Source organism: Prinia subflava, chromosome 24 (assembly GCF_021018805.1).
Source record: "Prinia subflava isolate CZ2003 ecotype Zambia chromosome 24, Cam_Psub_1.2, whole genome shotgun sequence".
NCBI lineage: Eukaryota > Metazoa > Chordata > Aves > Passeriformes > Cisticolidae > Prinia > Prinia subflava.
In genome coordinates, this window is record NC_086270.1 from 4,215,816 (window position 1) to 4,239,547 (window position 23,732).

At 40.6% G+C, this 23,732-nt stretch overlaps 1 protein-coding gene across 3 annotated transcripts in view; it reads left to right on the top strand.

Annotated features, from left to right (window-relative positions):
- The window catches only part of RLF (RLF zinc finger), a 39,400-nt gene that overhangs the window by 5,585 nt on the left and 10,083 nt on the right, over positions 1-23,732 (top strand). For 2 of the 3 annotated variants that reach the window (XM_063418870.1, XM_063418871.1), the window contains exons 3-5: positions 5,725-5,806; positions 13,558-13,690; positions 19,994-20,196. In XM_063418870.1, coding sequence (XP_063274940.1) covers positions 5,725-5,806; positions 13,558-13,690; positions 19,994-20,196 — 418 coding nt within the window. The remainder of the gene's footprint in view (positions 1-5,724; positions 5,807-13,557; positions 13,691-19,993; positions 20,197-23,732) is intronic. The other variant, XM_063418872.1, reaches the window with a different exon arrangement.

Genomic DNA, 23,732 nt, shown 5'->3' on the forward strand with positions numbered 1-23,732 from the left:
CACTTTTAATCATACCACAGAAATATATTTCAGCATTTAATTAATTAATGTGGACAAGTTCTAAGGCTTTGTTCTTCTGTATTTGGATAATCATGTGGGTATTAGGAAGGTTCTGTCCTTTCTTAAAACATTCTGCAATTATTATTTTCTGTAGAAGAAGCTTAGTGTAGTAGAAGCTTCAATATTAGGCTTTCACACATGGATTAATAAACCTGCATCTGTTGCTCTGCAGTTGCAGCTTTGTGTGTGCTGTCCCCTTGAGTGCAGGGACATTGTGAATGTGTCCCTTGTTGAAAAGGACAAGCTGGTTTGTGTTCGTGGCACTCTGAGTTGGGTTATAGGATTGCAGAGCAGCCTAGACATGACTTGAAGCACAGCAGTTCCTGGACCAGAATAGAGAACCCTTTCACAGTCCATCAGCTGAATTGGGAGAACTTGCAGTTCCTCAAAGTGTGTCCTAAGTGTAAAGAGCTTTTTGTAACTGAAGAGTGAAACCTGAGGGTGTTCATGTGCACTGGGGTATAATCAGTATAACCTGAGAGGATAAGGTGATGTGCTGGTCATTCCTTGCTAGTGAGGTTTCATCTGAGGAGGAACAGTGAAGGTCTAGAACCTTGAATATGAAGATCATTGTAAAATAAAAGTGATTCTGTGACAGTTTTGTAGGGGTTGTTATCAGTCTCATACTTGTTTCATGGTCTGAGCTCAGTTACTCTCTTTAAGATGGACTTTAGCAGTGAACTCCTTGGTCAAATGCTTTATTTTGTAATGAACTGAGTTGCAATAGAAATGAACAGCTCAGAACCAGGTTATCTCCAAATGATGCCTTGAATTATTTTCTTTTTAATTGTGGGAAATACGTAAACTAGGAGTGGTTTTGGGTTTTCTGAAAACATGTGAAATCAGGAGGAGTATGTCTTAGGTTCTTACAATGGAAACCTAAGACTTTAACTGCTAAATTATTCACCTGGTACAGGATGCACATTTTTGGCAAAATATCTTCATTGCTTTTGCAGACTCTCCCTTTAAGGATAGAATATTATTGTCTTCATCATGCTATTGTTAAATAGCTTGTGTGTTTTGTTATTTCCTACTTACGTAAGTCTAAAAGTTTGTCTTTTAGTGTCTGTTTTCAGGGCATCTCTTCTTGGAGTATTTTCTACATACTTTGCCACTGTTAGATATGTTGGGGTGTAAATCCCAATTCTTTATCAAAATTGCTTTTTCTTGTTGAGAAATATCAGAATATTTTGCTTTTGCTAATATGTTTTTTTTCCAGCATTCAGTGTGAGGAGTTTGTTGTAGTTTGTATATTCAGAAAACCTTAGGTTAGAGGACAATAGAAAAGCTGACTTGCTGGAATCTCCTCTTTCTTATAATGATCCCATTTGAAAGGAATCTAAAGAATGAGAAGAACAAGGTGAGGTGGAAGATAGGGTGAGGTAAATGGCATACCCGAATTAACTCCCACATTTTTTTCTTTTTCATGAGTTTTCAAGGGAGTGAGAGAGAAGTTAGAGCAGGGAAATAAAGATAAAATTGAGGTTCCATGAGGGAGGAAGGTTCTTACATAGTTAAGGACACAAAAACATCCCGTTCCCATGTAATTGTGAATTTTGGGGGACAGTTGGGTTACCCACAGCTGTCACACACGCTGTGTTTTCAGACTCAAACCTTGATTGCAAGTGAAGTGAGCAAACTTGGCTGTTTCAAAGCAGAAGTGCTCTAATTCCTATTGAAATCCTCCTTCCCTTCCAACATTCCTCCTGGAGAAGAGGAAGAGAACTCCTCCTCCTGACTTCCCTCTGAGCAGGGTGAGCCAGTGGCAGCAAAACTCAGTGTACTGCGGTGTTCCTGCTGCCTGCTGAGGTCCTTTGTGCGTTCACAGGGACTGTGCCTCCCCCAGGAAACATGATGCTCATGCAGTGTGAGATCTTCCTGGTCCATTGTCCAACCTCAAACAAAAGGAAAGCTTGGAGTGGTTGCTGTTGCAGATTTTAGATGTGACAGACGATTGGAGGTGTGTGTGGGTGGGGACAGGAATGTTCTTTTTGGCCATGAAGTGATTTACCTGCTTTGCTGGAGTGGAGCTCAGGTTATCCTCACAGCCCCAAAGCTGCAGAGTGCATTCCCCTCACCCCCCAGTGTTGCTGTTTCACAGGCATTGCCTCTGTGGAGGGATTAATAAAGAATTAGCCATGTCAGAGGTGTTTTTCACTGGCAGTTCGTTAGCTGGCTGTCCTTGTGAACCTGAGATCCTCAAAGCTGGTTATTCATTCAAGCTTCTGTTAATGCTTTATTTCTGAGGCTGCTGTTAGGGAAAAGGTGTCATGTTACCATCAGTATGAAAATTTTACTTTCATCTGAAAATGGTTTATACGATTCTAAGATTATAGATTAAAAAAGAAGAAATATTTGGTCATAAGCCACATTGTTTGCCAGTAACTAAGATTTGACTGCTTTCCACTTTCTCCTGTGTACTGTGATAGCAGTAAACTGAAAGGGAATTTACCACTTCTGCAGCTTTGAGAAGGTGTTTGTATGGGGGTTTTTTAACCATTAAAAGTGAAAGGAGATTTGAATGCCATGTGGTTTAAGAAGCAAAACTGCACTGTGAGCAGGCACTGCTGACACTGAGCTGTTTGGTAATAAATAAAGCACTTCTCAAGCTAATACACTGCTGCAGTTGGCTTCACTAGCTTGCATTTACCACTCTGCTGTCTTCTCATTAACAGATAATTCAGCTCTTAATAAGCACAGGATAATTCCTGGCAACAAGTGAACAATTCATGCTGATAATTCAATATATAATGAGTCATCTTTGTGCTTCTAAGAAGGTTAGGATAGGAAAAGTGTTCTAATACAATCTAAAGATGAACACTGTTCTGAAACATTTTAAAATCTAATGTAACAATTTCTGTGAATGAGGTATAAAGTGATTACAGAAAAATTGTATGCAAATAATATGTCGAATTTTGCAGAGTTATTTGTTCCAAAATGAGGAAATTTATGTCTAGGACACCTTTTCTTAAAAGGTATATTGAAGCTGAGTGTTCCAGATGAATAATATTTTTTTCTAATAATGTAAACATTCAAGCACCCATTACAGTTTATTTGCAAAAATTGTGATTGAAGTTTGGAACTGAGTTTTGTTTGGGTAGGCATTGTGATGGTACTGGTAGTGTAGGGTTAGAAAGGATTGACTTCATGGCATGACTGTGGTATTTTGATTTATGGCCTAGCCATGACGTGTATACTCCATTTAGTTGCATTGCAATAAAGAGGGAAATGGGGTTTCAGGGACTGAGGTGTGTTTTAAAGTATTGTGTAATAAGGACCAAAAGAAAGAATTAAGCTAAACAATGTGTTGTGCCCCTTGGCAGTAGGGAAGTTTTTATGCATCTGTGTGTTTGAATCAATTCTCACAAAAAAAGACTTAGATAATTACCTTAAAATTATAATTATTTTTCTGCCAAGGAAATTGTGATTGGAATATCCTGGATATTACTTTTACAATTGTGCTCTAAGTTGTTTTATTTGGTGGCTTGTATATCTGGAGCTCCAGATCTCTTATGGAGTGACTTCCAGACCAGAGTGTTCTGTGTTGGGGTTCTGAGGAAGACTTGAAAACTTGCAGCAAAGTAACTTTTGCCTTTTGGTTCAGATCAGTTCTGTGTTATTATAACAGACTTCAGACACTTCAGATCAGTCCTATGTTACTACAATAACTCTGGAGGCATAAATTTAATTCTCTTGTCTCCCTAGGCTATCTCACTCTGTATACACAATGCTTTGAGAATATAATTGCAGATTTTTTCACTGTCCGAGTAGCAACTTAGTGGTTAAATTTAGAAAAATGCTGTTTGAAAGCTTGCTTTGTGATTTTGTTCAACTCTATTACATTACATAACCAATATCATATATGTGAAAAAGAAAGGTTCTAGACAAAGTAATTCTAGGAGTTGAGAGTGGACATAGGTAAGAGTGATTGATTTAGTCTGAAAGTCAGATGTGCATCAAAAGACTACAAAAACACCTTGACAATGAAGTTTGCAAAGGTGTTACTGGGTGTAGAGTCTTTGTGGCATGGGGGAAAGCAGAGCACACCCAGGGATTTTCTTGGTTGGCTGGTTTGTTGTTGGTTTTTTGTTTGGGGGTTTTTGTTGGTTTTCTTGTTCTTGTAGAGTTGGAGTTTTTAAGTTTTAGGGCTTTTTTATGTTAAAATAGAGTTCAGGTGTTTTGATAGTCTATTAGCCACCACCCGAGTCTGAACATTTGTGCTGGTGCATTAACTTGTACTGCCAAGCTGGACTACAAACAAAACAAAGTCCTGATTATGTTATTAAATTGAGACCTATGACTGTTGGAATATCTGGTGGTCCTGTTCCAGCTTTTTCATCAGTAGCAAAGTCTTGTACCTAATGGTGTGAATAATGATAGAATGACAGTGGTGAAGGTGTTGTGTTTTCTGCCAGTCTAATAGAAGTGCTTAGGGCTTTTTGAAGCAACGTCTATTTCAAGGAACCAGGATTGGGAGTGAACTCAAATAGATGAAATGTGAAAAGGATGGCCAGCATCCATTTGGTCTTGATGTATATGACTGCTGAATCTAGCTAAAAAACTGAATAAGCGTAACATTTGGTAGGTAACTGTTCAATGCATTATCAGAAGTCAGGAGGAAGATGGACATTCTTTTTAGTACTAAGCAAATCTGAAACTTGTGTTTGCTTTATGGTCATCTCTTCCTTTTCCACTTCCACAAGCTCAGTTCTTCTGTCTATCGTAAGACTGAATGTGTTGCCCTGTCATTCTTCTATTTAATATTTGAGAGAGGGTGTTTTGAAGAAAAAGTAACAAGAGTTGAAACTATGTAAGAGTGTAGATGTAGATTGTAGCAATGATTCAGGGTTTTTTTAATAGGTCGTGTCCTAGATTAGGTTTTTTCCTTATATTGGCACAATTGATGAAAATGCTTCTGCTGTGTGTAAGTGTTGTGCACCTCCAGGCAGAGCTGACATGGTTCACACTTTTAGTTTGATGAAATCTGATTGTTGAGTAGGGTTTTAGGCAATCCATGTGTTGTGTACAGGGTTGGATAGCTCCTGTTTGAGCACAGCAGTCCCGCCCTGGCAGGCTGCAGTTTGTGCTGTAGGTATTGGAATGCTCCCCCAGTTGGCATCAAAGGCTCAGAGGGTGTTTCTAGGTGCTGATGCTCCTCTTGACTTATCTTGTCCAGATCCATGTTTGTGTTGATGCATGTGTCTTCTGTCAAGAAACCTTCTTAGGTTTTTTTTTCTTATGTCAGTGCTGAAATGTTGGGTTAGGTGAAGCTGGCTTTCATTCTCCCTCTAGGCACAGACAGACCGTGCTGGACTCCAGTGAGCTTTATTTAGAATGGTTATTAGGTGTCCTTTGAGAAGAAAGAACAGAATTCTGTGATGCAATGTTCCTGAGCCACATTGAATGGACTGTCGTGTATGATAAGAGTAGCTGCAATCTTGAATTGGAGTTTGTGTGTAGTAAAGAGGAGCACTGTTTCCATATGATGAATCATGCCTGATTTACAGGCTGGTTCAGGCTGTTAATTGATTTGCACAATCTAACATGTTTCAGTGTTACGGTCATTGCTTATCTGAATACTCAGTAGTATGTGCCAGAAATGTTATTTAATGTAACAAGAGAATGTGTTTAGGTAGCTTGTTTATTTGCCTTTTGCTTTTCCAGGAGTTGTTTTGAGCTACTGCTTTCAATTCCTGAAAGTGAATTGCCACATGAGGTATGGTTAGGATTCCATCAATCCATTCAGGTAAGTGTTCTAAATTTCTTTTTTGCAATTTACATATTAAAAAAAAAGGCTGCAGTTGTATTCCTTCTCTTCTACCCTTCCCCTGAGTTCCACTTGTCCTGCATTGCTGTTACCTAGGCAGCAAGAATTTCTGAGCAGCAAAAGTCTAACTGCAGCAACCTTATTGGGAGTCTTTAGGCACAACAGCATATTTATAACTACATGGTTGATGGCAACTTAAGCAAGAGAACCTTAGTAAGTCTTGATCAAATGATTTGTATGAGAGACAGACAGAGTTAAATGAAGTGATTTAACAGCTCTGAAGCATTGCTTTGATGATAAAAGGGCTTTTGTGGAGGTCTGAGTGGCAGGTTAGTGTCTACTGGTTTGAGAGGGATGGAAGTGGTAGGACAGGTCTTTAGTCCAGGTGGGTCTCAGAAGTGTTTCTTTATGGGTGGTGCTGAAATAAGCTCATACTACAACATTCCTACCCTCAGCTCAAGATGGCTCGTGTAGACTGTGTAGGAAGAAGAGATGTTTGCTGGGTTTTAGTGTGGAGGTAGTACCTAGCTGTCTGCAGGAGCTGGTGTTCCTCATGGAGCTGAAAGACAGGAGTGGTGTTGCTGTGTTTGTATTGATGGGCCCTTCCAGCACCAGGGACTGCTCTGTGTCTGCTCTTGCCTGTTCTGGCCTTCACTGTGAGCAGTGGAGTTGGAACCTCTCTCAGTTACAAGTTACTGAAGTGAAGCCCTTGGCAGGAAATAGTTGGAAGTGAACTTAGACCTTGCAGCTGTCTTCAGTGCAAGACCTTACACCCCTTTAATGGGGATTTTCTCACTCTCTGTGGCTACTGCTGCATTAGCTCTGATGCTAGTACTGAGCTTCTACTTTTGTTTTCCTTGCAGTCAAGGAAACAGGAGGTGTGAAAACTTTTCAATAGACTGAAGATGAATAAACCTGTCACTTGAAACTGAGAGAAGCAGTCTAGCAGAGCTTTGTAGCCCTGCTAGTAGTGGAAGGGACTGAGATAGTCTGTGTTTGAGTGATTCTGGGTGTAGAGAAACCTCCTTTTCCTGAAATACCATGGAATATTCATTATCATGGGAACCCTAGAAACAGCTGGGTCTGGCATGTACTTGGTAATAGAAATGCAGGAGGTACAGTTTAAATCCCATGGCCTTGGTGGTGACAAGGATCTGTCCTTCATTTTGAGTGCGCAGGTCCTGTGACTCCTTTAGTGACAGTAACAGAGCACAATGGACGTGGCAGCACTCCAGAGCCAGGTTTGAAGGTGTAGCAGTTCATTGTGACAGTGCCCAGCTATGCTGCCTGTTTGGCCATTGGCCAAAGGCTGGCTCTGTGCTCCCAACTCCTTCACTTGTGGGGATGCCACAGGTAAGGGTGGGCAGCCACAGATTCATCTTTTGTGTTAGGGCTGATGCAAGATGGTGAAATTCACTGTTTCCAAAGTAGCTCTTTAATTTACTGATACAGTCATTTAGGGTAAAGAGGAGTGAATCAGAATCACAGAGTACCAGGCTGAAAGGACCTCAAGGATCATCTGGTCCAACCTCTTTGGTCAAAGGTAGGGTCTAGCCAAGACAGCCCATCACCCTGCCCAGCTAAATCTTTAAATTGTCCAATATTGGAGAATACACCACTTCCCTGGGGAGATTATTCCAGTGGCTGAATCTTCTCATTATGAAAAAATTTCCTTGGTTGTCCAATCAGAATTTCCCCAGGAGTAACTTGTACCCATTACCCATGTCTTTTCCATGTGAGTTCTTGTAAAAAGGGAGTATCCATTGATTTTTGTAGCTACCCATTAAATATTGGAAGGTGGTGATAAGGCCTCCCCTAAGCCTTGTGATCTTATCTTACACTGAAAGGCAAATGTGTAACTGAGATGGCCTAGACCTGAAATAAGATCTTCTCTCATATTCAGAACATGTGAGGGCATATACATTCTTTTTTTCATTATAGCAGAGTTACAGTGCAGCTCTAAAAGTTGCTGGCTTTTAACTGGAGGGATCTGCAAGGAGAATTCTTGTTCCTAAGTTCAGTAATTTCCATAATGTATCAAATCTGCATTTCTAAAATTTTGAAACAAGTGATTGAACTTTGATGCTTCTGTCAATAGAGAACAGGTTTTTAGTCCAGTGAGATGGCTCTGTTTATACTGGATATATTGGAAGGGAACTGTTAAATTCCAGTGGTAGAAGGGTGTGATGTCCCACTCTAAAGAGGGACAGAGCATCCAAGAATTGTAAATGCTTGTGGCCTTAAGGATCTACAGAAGTCAGACGATGTGCAAAAACTCACCAAGTTTTATTAGTAAATTCCATGCTTGGCATGGAAATTGGTATGTTAGTGCTTGACCTACTGTGTAGGCACACAGGGGGGTTTGGATAAAAGGGGTAAGATAAAAGGAAGAGAACAAGAGAGAAAAAAGAGATCACCAGTCCTGGTTCCAGTGTGGGCCCAGTGATGGGATGTGCAGGAGCCTGGAGCCACCACCTTGGCTTATTGGGGGTACCAATTTATGGATGGGTTTTGTTGCCCTGAAGACAGTTTCTCACTTTGTATGCAAATTAGCTACACAGTAATGTGCAGTCCAGTTTTTCAGACCCCTCTGAAAATGGGTCAGAGGGCTTCAGGGTGGTCTTGATCCCCCTGCTACCATCCATCCCCACTTCTCAGTCTCATTCCTGAGCTTGTGCTGGATTGTGTTGTGCTTATCTCCAGGAGCAACATGAAGGATGTTTTTCACAGAAAAGTGCTGCCCTACGTCCACATGGCCCCTTCTCCAGCCACAATTTATTCTTTCTCACAGTCCTTGGCTGTTAGCAACAATCCTTGTGTGTTACTACCAACATTCCTTGGCTGGGTTCTCAGCATCTCACTATTGGTGTTTGAGACATACACAAGAGCCCTTATTTTCTGTTCTACAAAGGGTGGCACAACCTCAGAGCTCTCATGTCAACTTCTAGAAGTAAGGGAAATTTCAAGATGTGCTGCTGCCAGGAGTAGTAATTTATACTTGGCTTTTTAAATGACTTTTTGAAGCTACAGCTTCCAAGTCCAGCACTCACCTAATTCTCCCCGTAGTTCAGATAGTGAACTGGTTAAACACGGTGGTGTTCTGAAAACTTGCTGAAGAGGTTTGTGGACTTTTACAAAAAGATGTTTCTAATAAGACTTTTGAAGTAGCTCCCTGGCAGATGTATGAGAAGGAGAATGCTTGTACCCTGCCATGGAGTGCAGTAGGAACCCACTTGTCACCACAGGAGGAGTGTGTAAGTCCTATGAAGGGCATTGACCTTCAGACAGGAATCACTTGCAGGCTGTTGCAGGGTTTAAAGCCTGTGTGTGACTGTGTAGATGTGCTGATCTCCAGGGAAATCCAGCAGGAAAGCACTGCACAATATTGCGTTAGCACATGGCCAAGACTGGTGGATGTAAATGTGCTTATTGCTTTCCTAACAAAACAGACAGGTGTGGCTTCAGAGGGCTGTAACTCCTAATATGGGAGGTATTTTTCAGATCTGCCTGCAGTCATTTAATTGTTGCTCTGTAACAATCTATGTGGAGTCAGTGAAACTTCAAATAAATTTTCATCCCAGGAATCTGAAAGGAGAGTGAGGGCTTGCATTTCAAAACATCAAGGTGTAGGGACTGTCCTAGACCTGAAAGTGGAGCATCACTGATGTCCAGTTTATAAATAGAATGCTGTCAAAATCTTTGTTTGCTGTCTGAACCTGTTTGTTCTGCTATCCTAAATAACAGCAGTTATGTCCTGCAGTCACCCAGGAATCCAGTTTTCCTCATCCCTAAGCAAGCTCAGAGGCACCTTGGGCAAAATGACAAGAAGATGTGAGATTACATGGCAGGAGTCCCAGCATGGATTTATTGAGTGGCAGCAAGCAAAAAGATGCAGACACAAGTGGGGAAATGCTGTAAAATATGAGTGAAAGGATTGGGGCAGAATTACAGCAGGGCTCTTGATACAAGTGAACTCTGTTAACCTGGGGGAGGGACTCACTGGAGAAGGACTGTGTGGATTTATATAATCTAGTCAGGTGAAGAAGGTAAAACCATGCATTCAAAGATGTCTTTAGTGGGAATAGAGATTTGTTGTTCTGGGTATTGAATATGGATTGTGGAACAGGGTTCCTTCAAGCCTTACAAAGAGTATCAGTACTTTATTTAGAAAAACAGTGAGTTGGAGGTGAGCATAAGCCAAAAACTTCTGTGAAGCTGTAGTCAATGCTGATCACTCTAAACTGCCAGGGCTGAAAAATGCTGATGTCTTTAGTAAATTGTTTCAAGGCCTGGCTCTTCTTTTGAACTTTGTCCATAGGCTCTTACTGTATTATTCTTTCCTGACTTCATCTAGAATGAAATGTTTTATGTCCTGCTCTTTAGAACCTGTTTATGATGTTGTCCTAACTTAATGAGATCTGTGTGCATAAATGTTCCATTAAGTTTCTTCAAAGACTTCTGATGTATTCATAATAGATTTTTGCATATATTCCCATTAAGATTAGCTTTATATTTTTCAGCAGGTCCAATATGGTTCAGCTAAGCTCTGTAGTGGGAGTGTACTGACAGAAGTTAGTTACTTATGCTACATATGTGGGTGAATTTTATATTTGCTATTTTGGTGTTGATACCCTGAATCTCAAACACAGCACTGACTCAGCAGATCTGTTTGCTTCTATCAAAGCCCTTTTCTCACTCACCTCCTCAGGTGCTTTCAGCCCTCAATAGAGAGGTGCTGAAATGGGATTGATCCCCAGAATTGAACTGGGCTCTGCTGGCTCTGTGCTGCATCCTGAGACCCTCAGAGTAGGGAACAGTTGCTGTTGGGAAGAGATTGTTTATGGTGGATCACTGAATGTCATCATCTGAGGGACAGTGGCATTTTCAGTACCTCATCTCTGTCCAGGCTGTGGGGTTTTTTGTGTGTGGGGGGGTTTTTTTGGGTGGTTTTTTGGTGGGGTTTTTTTTGGTGGGTTTGTTTGTTTGTTTTTGGTGAGTTTGGTTTTGTTTGTTTGGGTTTTTTTGTTGTTGTTGTTTTGGGGTTTTTGTGTGTGTGTGTGTGTTTTTTGTTGTTGGTTTGGGTTTTTTGTGGGTGGGTTTGTTTTTTTGTTTAGGGGTTTTTTGGGTTTTTTTGTTGTTTTGTTGTGGGTGGTTTTTTTTGTTTTGGGGGGTTTTTGGGGGTTTTTTTTTGTCAGCCGTGTCATTCCAGTAGTGATGGCAGATAAGTGGGCTGCTCTGGCTGTTCCTGGGGCTGTGGCTTTGGTTTCTCAGTGCTTTGATTGGTGATTCCACCCCTCTCTTGGGCATAGCCTGCCTCTGCAGAGCTCAGTAAAGCTCATCGAGTTCAGTCTCCCAGGTGAAGTTTGAACACAGGCTCTTAAATGCTGCTGTTTTTTGGAGTTAATCTTTGACTTGATGTACACTTGAGAGAGATTAATGTTCCAGCATTAGCGTGAGGGAAGAGAATGGGTGCTCTGGCAGCCTGTTGTGTTGAAAAGATTTTAATGCTGTGTGACATGAGTTGGGAAAGGCCTAAGGCAGAGGTTGTTAAAATGGGCTTCTATGGATTTTTTTAGGTAAGACCCAGTCTCTTCTACCTGCACCCCTGTAGCTGTTTCCTTACTCATCCTCAAGACTGAAGATAAAATAATATACAGAGACTTCCCATAGGAAGTAACTGCCAGTTACAGAAATTAGGTTGTGGTTAGGTATTTCATGGATGCAAATTTAGACCAGTTTGTTGTTTTCCAGTGATGTTTTTAAAGCTGTCTTGAGGCTCCAACTTGAGCATCTTTTGGCAGCAGCATTGTGTGTCACTCACCTGCCTGCTTCTATTGGCATGCTGTTTAACTCAGTGCAAACTAGGGAGTTGATCAAGCTTTAGTTTTAAAAAGCAAAACAAAAAAACCTCACAATTCTTTCCTGAGGGTCTTTGTGGTGGGTTTTGTTCAGGAGGAATAGCCGTGTGATCCTAAGGATTGCCTAAGTGATTTTCTCAAATGCTTAAACAGCCTGAAACCTTTGTGTGTCAATCTCTCAGTGCTGTTAGTTAAGAGCAGTTTGGGCTCTGGTCAAGACATGTAAAGTCCCTTGCACCTTTAGGGTCCAGCTGTGACACTCCAGAATTACTTTTAACCTTGTGAGTAACCGTGTGAGCTCCTTAGTGGGGAGATGCTTTGCCCAAGTTAAAATTGAATTCTCTTATGCAGAGATTTGTGCAGTTCAGTTTGCTGCATTGTTAGAAAGGAAATACTGTCGTATCCAAATAGTGAAGATTGTCTGAAATTACATCTGATGTTGGATATTGAACATCAATATCTCATTTATTAAAAGACATCAAATCATTAAATGATTAGATTATTATAATCATTAAAGGATTAGATTAGATTGCCTTTCCAGTGAATGGTTAGTGGGAAAATCTTGGTTATTTTCATAGCAGATTGCCTTGATTGTAGGAGATAATCCACGGATTTAAACATGTCTTGTGTGTTGCACTGTGGAAAGCGATTTTGATAGCCCATGATAAAATGTTCTTTGGTTACTCTCATATTTGTAGTGGCCATAGCACTAGCTCCATTTAATTGTGATAATTCAGAACATAGAATTAATTCAGGTAATCAAAAGGATACAACAGAGCCTATCAAAGCCTGAGGTTCAAGATTGTGTTAACAATACAAACAGCTTGAAACACAACTCAGCAGAACTAGGGGGCATTGCCACATGTTGAACCTGAGATCTGCTGTGAGAAACATTTTTACTGAAGGTGTAGCCACATGTTGCTTACAGTTAGTTGGCTTTGTATGTCAGCATTAGGAAATTCTGAAAGGTGATATTTCAATTCTTTCAGTCCAAGTCACCCTACATCTGTTTTTTTACTAGGGACACAAAATGCCTGGAATTTGTTTCAAGTTGCTTTCTTTTCTGTGTTAGACTCTAGCTCCTTCCCATGTGTAATGTCTTTTTTTAATTCCTCCTTTACTCCTGAGATTTCCAGAATTCAGAGCAGTAGGGCCCTGATTGCTCTATAGAAGTTTTGTGGGTGAAATCCAGCTGGAGGCCTGCTGGTTTTGGGGATTCTGTGGGTCAGGCTCCCCAGCATCAAACCTGCTAGGATCAGAAATCCCTGCATCTTAGAGTAAATGCACTGGACATAGATTCGTTTCTAACAAAACTGCATTTTCATTTCCAGTAGAAGGATGTTTTCATCTCATGGTGTTTTTCAGCTAGTGACTGATGATTTCATGATTGTCAAAGTGAATTGACTGACTCATCTTTACTGTTAACTCTAAATGTACAATTTTAGACTCTTACCATTTTGTTACTCATTTTGAAAACTATTTAGTCTTCGGAGTTTTTCAATAGCATTGTATGCTTTGATAAAAAATCATCCTCTGTCTTTTATACAATTCCTGCTATTTTTTTATATATACACATGTACGTGGAGAACCATAAAAATTCCAGAAGAGTTACAACTGCAGAATAGACTTTGATTTAAGCCATTTCAGTCAACTCACTAGTCTGAAATTGGGAAGTTTTGTGGTAGGATTAGAGAAGTGAAAGGACATTGGACTATTAAAATCCCAATGCAAACTTGTCAAAGCAGTAATGACTGAGAGGAATAGTGTGAAAATACTAGAATGTAGTGAAAAATTAGGATAGATAATGTAAAATTACCTTGGCTTAATTTTTAGCTAAGACTTTTAATGACTTTTTTTTTTTACATTTTATAGGATTCACATGATGCTTTACTGGAATTTGGGAATAACAACCTCCAGATATTGGTGGATATCACAAGGGAAGGGGTATGGAAAAATCCAGTTCTTCTTAAAATTCTATCCCAGCAACCAGTAGAAACTGAGGAAGGTAAGAATGTGTTTTTAGAGATGATGTGTGGTTCTTTAGAAATTACTTGGGCCAGTTTTGGTGGATAAGCAGGGATTTTAAGATATAAGATAGTTGTATTTTAAATTGTATTGTGCAGTAGTATTCATATGTTGCTAAATGATATTATTAATTAGTTAATTAAATTATAAATTATTTCATAATATTTTTATGAAACTGTCTCACTGGCATTTTGAATAATGTGTCCAATTGTACAGCCAATCCATCTCTGCTTGGACTGTACTGTCCATCAATTTGAATATTTTGAAAATCCATTTTTAAAAAGAATTATTTCTTTTTCCATCATAAAAATACAGAAATTTTTCTTCCTGTGGTGGTTTGTTTCTCATTAGTCTGTGCTTTTAAATGTTATTGAACTCTTCACAGGGAGGAATTGGGTATGTCCACACTTCTCAGAGGTGTAAAGGATGGATGTGGAAGGGCAGTGTGGAGTGTTAGTAGCTCTAGCTTGGGGGGTGCTTTGTGTTTAGACGATGGAAATAAGATCTTGAATCAGAAACTGCTGAGAGGTGAGGAAAAGGAGGTGCTAGTGCCACTTTATGTAATCCAGTCCTTCTAAGGTCTTCTATTAAATTCTTCCTTTACTCTGAAATTTTTCCCATTAGTGGTACTGTTACGTACTTGTAGATATTTTATCTCTTTCATTTACAGTGCACTAGACTGCAGTTTACCTCTGGTAGTCTAAAGTTAAAAATAATACAGAAGGGAAGAAGATTTTAAATAAAGTCTTAAATACTAAAGGAGAACAAAAAAGCTATTTTAATTTAGGTTTTCCTCCATAGCAGAATCCTTTGTTCTGGGCAGCCTCTCTTTGTGTTGCAGTATGTCAGTATTTTTAATAAATACACAGAAATATGTTCTGGTTACTGAGACAATGTGTTGTTCCTTGTGCTAAATAAGAGCAGCCAAGTTGGACTGCAGTTTTCACTGGCCTTCATGTCAGGTATCAATAGCATGGCAGAAACATTTGAACTGTTGTTGTGGTTTAAACTGAGCTGAAACATTAAACCCCACTCAGCTGCTCCCTTTTCCTCTGCTGAGAGGGAGACAAAGGCTGGGTTGAAATAAGAGCAATTCACTCAAAACCAGCAGTGAGTTAAGAAAATGAACAGTGACAGCAACACTACCAGTACTAACAGTTTATAAAAGAAGGTGATTACATTCAAAAACACTCTGAGAAAATCCTGCACTTTGGCCACAACAATCCCCTGCAGCCCTGCAGGCTGGGGACAGAGTGGCTGGGCAGTGGCCAGGGAAAGGGACCTGGGGGTGCTGATTCCCTGAACAGGAGCCAGCAGTGTGCCCAGGTGGCCACAGGGGCCAGTGGCTCCTGGCCTGGATCAGGAATGTGTGGCCAGCAGGAGCAGGGAGATGCTTCTGCCCCTGTTCTCTGGGCTGCACCTCCAGTGCTGTGTCCTGCTCTGGCCCCGCAGCTTCAGAGGGACCCTGTGATGTTCAGACACGTCCAGAGAAGGGCAGCAGGGCTGGGGAAGGAGGAGTGGCTGATGGAGCTGGGCTTGTTTAGCCTGGAGAAAAGGAGCCTGTTGGGGCACCTTGTCACTCTCTACAGTTGAAGGGAGGTCCCTTCTCCCAGGCAAACAGTGACAGAACAAGAGGCCACGCTCTTAAGCTGCACCAGGGGAAGTGTAGGCTGGACATTGGGGAAAAAAATCTTCACTGAAAGAGTGATTGGGCACTGGGATGGTCTGCCCAGGGAGGTATTGGAGTCCCTGGAGGTGTTTAAAAACAAACTGGGTGTGGCACTCAGTGCCATGGTTTAGTCGATGAGGAGGTGTTGGGTTGTAGGTTGGACTTGATGATATCCAAGGTCTCTCCAGCATAGTTAATTGTGTGACATTCAGTGGAGTGCTTCTGCACATGTGCATTTTTGGGCAGTCTGGAGCAGTCCACAGGCACGGCTGGACAGTCTGAGTGTGACTGGGAATCCTGTGTTAGACAAAGCTGGCAAAGGCACATCCCTCAAGTAAAGAGACATTTTAAGGAAAGGGAACTTCTGAGAAGTTGAGTATCTGCCTAAAATGTTGCTTCTACCACGGTGTCTTGCATTTGTGGCAATCTTGGAAACCTTGATTTGGGTTTCTTTGCTCTCTTTCAGGGTATCAAAGGGCAGATAAACTGAGAAGAGTGTCACCCTTGTGGCCTGTGCACATGCAGCATAGCTGCTCAGACACAGCTGGATGATTTTTCTGAGCTGTCTGAATGTGTCCTCTTAGCACTGAAGCAGGAGGGTTTGGATATTGGTTGAGTGTTTTCAGGGAACAGTGAACAGCAGCAGAGCTCAGGGTGGTGTCAGACATGCAGAAAGGCAGTGAGAGCAGTGTGTGAGAGGCTGTCCTGTTCTGTTCTGCTCTATTTTTCCAGCTTGCAGCAAATACTGTGAAAATAGTAGATAGCAGTAGCATTATTAGTAGTGGAAATAAATAGGGCGATGGGGAATGGTGATATTTAATAGCTATAAATACTGCAAAGTAATTATTCAGTAATCAAATAATTTAGTGCCATTACATTATGGGGATGGAAGGAGTTTTATTTGGGGTTTTTTTGTTTTGTTAGCCTTTTGGAAGACTTATAAAGAGTGTAGTGAAGAGATATTGAAGATTTGGAGGGAGTTGTAGGAAAAACTATAAGGCTTTGAAAGACAACAAAGGACATAAAATTGAGTCTGCTGTAGCTGCTGCCAGCTATCCAATAACATTTCAAAGAAATCAAAATAATGCATATTGGGAGTCATAAAACTTCAAAGTGATGCAAAAGAAGAGAATTAGTCCTCTGAGGAGCAGGGGCTTGGACTGATAATCCTTATGGGTTCCTTCTACCTCAAGATATTGTATGATTCTAAGTGGATTGAGGCCATATGTAAAGTTTGCTTTTTTTCTCAGAAGGCAAGATTTATGTGCCAGATGTGTTACCATACACTGTGGTACAAGGCAAAATGAAAGCTTAAAGAAATCCTGCTCTCTGTGCCATTATGGCACAGAAAATATTTTGACTCCCAGATTGTGCTGCTGATGTAACTGGTTTATCTTACTGATATCATCAGACAAATGTGATTCAGTGGCCCCAGAAGTTACTGCTGACATCAAAACTGATCCATGAAGCTGTATGATACCATAGTTATTATTTGTAAAATCTTGGTTTTGTTTTACTTCTTTTTCTTTGTTCAGTCCTGTCTTTTCTCTATGTCAGGCAGTCAAATGCTGTTGTGATTTTTTTTTTTTTTTGCTTGCAGAAACTCTGAGCAGCTAGAATTAGTCTCTTGGCCTTGTTGGAGTTGGTATTAAGCAACCATCTCTAGATGTCTACTAAATTAATTATTTGTTGCCTTCAGAATCATATCAAGTAACTACTAATTTCTGTAATAGATATAAATATAAATAGATATTCCTGATGAGTTGGGAGATTTGTCTTCCTTCTTTCACTTGTGTCACTTCTTTGCTCTGTGTGATGTTCTGTGCTAGAAGGCTCCATTTGATAGAAACAGGAGGAATCAGAATGTGCTTCCTGCAGGTCCCAGAGGCGTTGGCAGTTCTGCGTTTAGGCTTGGGAGTAAGGGCTGCAGAAGGAGCTCCAGTGTGGTGAATTTTCAGTTGCCTTATCAAACTGCCATTTTATCCTTCAGTACAACAGCAGCTTCATAAAGTGTCTTTTTCAGTCACCTAAAGCTTAGTTTCTTTGAATAGTTTTATTTGGTGCTTTTTGGGTTTTTGTGATGCATGCCTGAAAAGCATTCCTGGTTTTGCTGCTGTGAGCCCCTGTAAGCCAGAGGTGAGAGCAGCTCGGTGTGCCCAGCTGAAGCTGTGTTCTGTGAACTGGTAGTTCATGTTAATGAGCATCAGAGTGAACAATCCTGACAGTGTGGCAGGTTCCTGCCTTTCTTGTTTAGAGCTCTTCATTTTAATTTTGTTTTTTAATGCACTGACCTGGAAAAGGAACTGACATCAAATATAAATATGGTTTGCCAAACTTGTTCCAGCAAAAGTTTCATAGCAGCTTGGGTACTTCTATGGCTGTTAATAAACTGCACTGCCATGTGCTGGGCTGGTGGTTCCTAATTTTTACTCTCAGCTGGCTGAGGATGGCTATTTGGGGCATTAATATTTGCTTGAGGAAAGGACTTTAAAAAGAAAATAATTTCCACTTACACCTTTTAGGTGACTAAACAATACCAGCATCCTGATGGGATCATAATTATGCTGTTCAACAGTTGTGACACCCCATGTGCCTGACACAGCAAGTTTTAATATTCTGATTCCAAGACTTCCCCCCCAACTTTTGTCTTAACAAACCTACTCTGAGCCAGGGAGGCTGGGGTGAGCCTGAATGCAGCAGATAAATGCCAACAATTTGCTGTGCCTGTCTCGACGAGAGCTGGTTTGTAGGAGAGCTGGGGTAACCACCCAACACTGCCACAAACCTCAGTGTCAGCTGTGTGTGCTCAGCGTGTGTCACTGCACTTGAGCACCTTGTCCTGCTCTGCTCCACAGGGACTTGAGCAGAAATGCTCACCCAAGGCGCTGCTTCTCTGGAGTGTTGATCATAGTGACCACAGAGTCTTTTCATGCTCTAGTGCCATCCATGCTTTATAAATGCATATAGATAAATATGTATTCACAATATTCTGGTGTAACTTAAATTATCTTTCACTGCAAGTGTTTTGGGTGAGAGAGGAATCTCTTATTGTTACTTTTTGGTCCTGGCTGAGGAGAGCTCTTAAGATCTGTGTAGAGTTTGAAACTGCACTGCCCTTTTAGCTAAAGGGTTTGGGGGAGGGAAAAGTTGCAGGGTGTCTGCACTGATTTCTTTATTTTTTTATGTGTCTGCAAGCTGTTTAAGTCTTGAGATGTTTGATAGAACACTGTGAGAGAACACATAACAGCAGGAGATCTGGGAAGGGAAGGAACAAGTCTGTTCATGGACATGTATGGAAATGTAGCAGATTTAGGACTGAGTACAAAATTAGGTTCTCTGAGGGAAAACAGCTCTTCTCATTTTGCTGTCTATTCCTCAGGTTTTGTTCCTTTTTCAGGAAAAGAGGAAACTTTCCACTTTAGAATAAAGCTAAGTGCTAACATAAATGTCTGCCTAGTGACTCATTTCTGAATTTTGCTCCTACCACCATCACTTAGATCTGCATGACAGAGGAGCTCAGTTTGTTATTTGCCTCCTTTGCAAAGTTCACTGCACTCTCCCTTAGGTGTGAAAGAATTGACCCGAGGGCACAGACCTGGCACCCTTGGGGAGTTTGTGCTCTCTGACTGCAGCAAGCTGAAATCCTCTTGTGCACACTGGCAGAGCATCCACCTCCATCAAAGTTTCCCTCATTTGTGTTGGAAGAGAAAAGAGTAACTATTAAACTGGAAGTGTTTTATTTGGCTGACTGCAGGTAGTCTTAAAATACTTCCTTTGTCTTGACTAACTGGCTCTGACACGTTAGTAAAACTTCATTTAAGCAGTTGCCAAGTGCATGCCTAGCTGTGTAAACAAGAGGAACTTAAATAATTCTTAGAGGAGGTAAAAAGAGGGGATATTTTTCTAGCATGTCTTTCATTCCTCTCATGGACCTGAAAAAAAGAAGTATTCTGTGGGCCAAATAAGGACTGAGAGAATTGCTTTGAATTGCCTGTGGGCACTAAACCCCATTCCTGCCAGGCCCATGAATAGCAGTTCCACTGGGAGAGGGGCTGATCTGATCCAGGGCCAGGCAGATTTCTGCAGCTTTCCCTCAGCACTGATCTCCTGGCCATTGTGTCTCCTCCATCAGATTTCCATACTGAAGCACTGCTGGCATTCCTGCACAAGTATCCAAGCACGGTGTCACACAGATGCGGTTTTTAAGGAAGAGAGGAGGCTGTTTCCTAGCAACTGCAGATCTTGCTGCAGGCTGCCTCTTGGTCAGACAGCTCTTTTTGCTTTATCCATTGAAGTTCCTTCCATGTGAAGGTGGTGATTGTGAACTCGAGTTAAACTGCTGCTGTCTGTGTGATCAGTGTCCTTTGGCCACTGCTGTGCTGTCTTTTGGGGGCAGGGGGTGGCAGTGTGGGGGGTGTTTGCTGTAGCCCAGCATTGCCTTCCTGCAGAGTTTGGGAGAAGAAACTCCATTGCTGTCACTGTAATCATGCCTAGAATTTCCTAAGAACAGTGTCCATACACAGATTTGTAAAGAAGTGTGAATGCAGTGAGACAATTTCATTGAAGTGTCACCTGTAAATTGGTCTATTCTCAAAGGATTTTTTCTTTTCCTAGCTAATAAATTGATTACACGAGAAGGGCCTTCCTTTCTGCAGATGCGGATAAAACATTTGATGAAGTCAAACTGCATCCCCCAAGCCACTTTCTTGTCAAAATTGTGCGCAGATTCTCCAGAAATTGCAAATGTTTCATCTTTTCGCCAAGCCTACATCACATGTGTGTGTTCAATGCTGCCTAATGAAGACTCCATTAAGGAGGTTAGTAACCTATAGTCCCTTTTTGATATACATTTATGAAGCATTTTGGAATTTATTTATGTAGTACTAAGAACTGAAGAGTGAAACTGTTGCAGCAGAGTTCCATAAGAGGAATAATCTATTGCAGACTGCAGTAGGAAAAGACATTTGTGTGAACTCCTGCTGTAGATAAATATGTATGTATGTATGCTTGATTAGATGTGTCTGAAAGCTTAAAAATTATAACTTCAGTTCCAATAATATGCAAAATATAATGGGAAAACTGTCTTTTCTGACTCAAACACTGGTACCAGAGCAATTACTTTTCATCTAGTCATTCTGACCTAAGAAAAATTTTAAGAAAAAATCACAAAATAATCAGAACACACTTTAGAGTTGTTCTTTTTGAACTCTAAACTTGTTTTTAGCACTCTTCGTGTTACAGTAACAATCAGCAATGATTTGTGTTCACACATAACTCCTGTAACACAACTGACTCTTACCTCTGTTGCCTCTTGATGTCACATACCTGTTATGGGATCAGCGTCACTTTTATGCATCTGGTACAGTTTTAAATATGAGATTTGGACATTTTGAGTATTAAGATCCTAAAAAAAACCCTCTTATGTCTGCACTTCCTGCATGAGTGGCAGAGTGATCATGTTGTACATATAAACTATTTTAAAAACTCTTCCTTTAAAAACACTGCTTGTGAAAAGTAAATATTTGGATAGGTGTCTCTTCAGTCTGCACTTTGAGCCGCATTCCCCTCAGTGTGCTGCAGGAGCAGGGAATGTATTGAACAGCTCATTCAGACATGATCTGTGCTTTGGAGGCTCTGGAGTTGGTGGGTAGCTTGCAGTGTTCTCTGATTGCATTGGCTGCTAATGAGGAATGGTGGAGAAATCACACTGAATTCTGTTCCCTTTTCAGTTTAATTTGAGGGTTGGGAAGTGTAGCTGTAGCTGTTTTACCTTGATACTCAGAACAGTCTTGTCTTGCCAGGTAAGTATAAAAGTTGGAGCACAGATTGAATTGAATCAAGTTAATTGTTTAATTCAACTTTTTATGGGAAAACAAAGCCACAAAACCTCAAAGCAGTGTCTTAAAGCAGCACAGTTTATTGACTTACCTGGACCTGTGGCCAAAACTGTGAAAGTCTAAAGCCAGTGGTGTTCCAGAGCCAGAAAGTTAACTTTAATAACTGGCAGGATGAAGATTTGCATGTTTCTTTGCCTGCTTTCTCACAGGTGTTAAATAGCTGGCACTCTTACAGAATTGCTGAAGTCTGAGATTTCTAAAACATTTCCATTTACACCTTTGTTTTAAGAGGCAAGGAATGTATTGTATCATTGTATTACCTATTGTCTTCCTGAGGTAGAAAGTTGTCAGGTCTAATTAGAAGTGAGGAAAAGGCCTGGGAAAAGGTGAAAAATGAAAAATTAAGAGTTCAAAGAATGGCAGCTGTTGGGGAATGATAGTTGGCAATAACCAAAACCCCACCAGGGGGAAGAAGGAATAAACTGTAATAAAAGGAGCAAGAGTTAAGTGAAATTTGAAGCTCAGAGTAGGGTGGGGCAGGTAGAGGAACAGGGCTTGGCTAAGAAAGTAAATATTACAGAAAGCTTGAGTAGGAATGAAGATAGCTTGGGGAGGATTGAAGAAAAAGAATTTGTTTTGGAAGATTATACAATGTGTGGTCTTTGCAGAAATGGGATGTGATTGGGCTGGCTAAGTCAGATGTGTAAATTAAATTGCTGAGGTGCTTCAAATTAAACTACTTCCATCTATATCTATAAGCAGTAGCATATATATATGTATATATACACACACACACGAGTGTATTTATGTATCTGTATGTGCACACTTCTCTAGAGGCGTGTAAACACATGTATATTCTGTCTGTGTATAAATGTGTAATTCACACTGTGTACAAAGTTGTCCCCTGCACTTCTGGTACCTCCTGGTACCTTGAATTGATTCTGAGGCACACAAGAAACAAGAAATAAAACTACAGAGTTGTTTGTTCACTGCTGCTCTGTGTGAATGTAAAAGGAGAATGGAGGATCCCTGTCAGGCTTCCAGTGTTTGGCTTGAATTTGCCAATTTATTGAACCAATTAAAATGCTAATTAAAGCAGTTCTCCTACACAGCAATTAAGTATTGCAAAAACATGAAGCCCCAAATGTTCTGTGATGTAAGATGGTTTTCTCTGCGAGACACTAGTGCCAGCCACACGTAACAATTAAAAAGGATTTTGAAATGTAATCAACCAATTAAAATTAAAGCCATTTTGGGTGTTTTAATCCTAACTGATCATCTCTGCCAAATGTCAATGTGAGTGTTTGGTGGGACACGTAGGAGCTTCATAAGTCATCTGATATTGTAGGTTTTGTTTCATTTGGAATTCCTTTGAGAAAGACTGATCCAAAGTTGGTGAGTAAAGCTCTTCAGGGAGTCAGTTTAAACAAATGCCTCTTATCCCACTCACAAAAAATTCAGTTGTGAAATAAGCAGTAATCTTTTGAAGGTCTTCTCCAAATAAAGAGTGTCAACATAGTGTCTTGCTAAAAAAAAAGGTACAAGGCTAGGTTAATGGTAGGAAATTTTTAGGATGATGTAAAAAATAAAGTATTACTGTAATGTTACAACTTTTCCTTCAAACTAAAGTAACATGGAAAACAAAGACAAGTTAAATCTTACATGGTTGCTTGTTTTTGGAATAACTTTGAGGAGCAAATTGGCATAATTTTTTAACAATTCTAATTTAAAATATCTTAGTGTTCATTCTGTAGTCTCCTAACTTTCAGTGAGTTGTTCTAGTTGGATTTATAACAGAGTAATGGTGGTCAGCATTTCAGGTTTAGTGAAGACACTTCAATAAGTGTCTGGTTTGTCACTTTAGTGACTGGCTGCTTATTGTTGGATGATTTCAAGATGTGCATTTCAACTTTTTGTCTAAAATATAAAAAAAAAAATCTCACAAACAATCTCACAGCAAAGATCTCACAAACAAAAAGCAAAAATCCCAAGACCTGAAATGAGATTAATTATCACTGATACCAAGTTAGGGACTTGAAACCAAATTTCTTGTTGCTTACTCAGTAGTGCCAGGCCATGCTTGTGCTGGAGCTGCTTTAAATTTCACTTAGCTTTAAATTTTAGCTTTTAAATTTTGCTTTATAAAATACACTGATTGAAATTGTTACCTATAAAGAATAGGAATAATGGGATGAAGAGAGGTGGGAGGATGCTGTGAGAGGGCTGGAGTTGCCCAGCTGTCACACTGGGACTTCCCAGCCGAGCTGCAAGGGCTGTGGAGCTGTAGGTGCCAAAGGCTGATTTAAGAAAGGTGCTGCTGGCAGGGAGTGTTGGGGGAGGTGGCATGCAGCAGTGTCCTGTCACCCACAGGAGCCCCTTTCTCTCCTCAGCATCTTCACAGTCCTGTCGTGTGGCACTTGATTTACAGATGCTGTGTGGGGTTATCATCTTCGACATGCAGGGAGCAGTGGTGGCTGTTCCCTCAGACAGCACAGCACCGGCACCTAAATCATTTT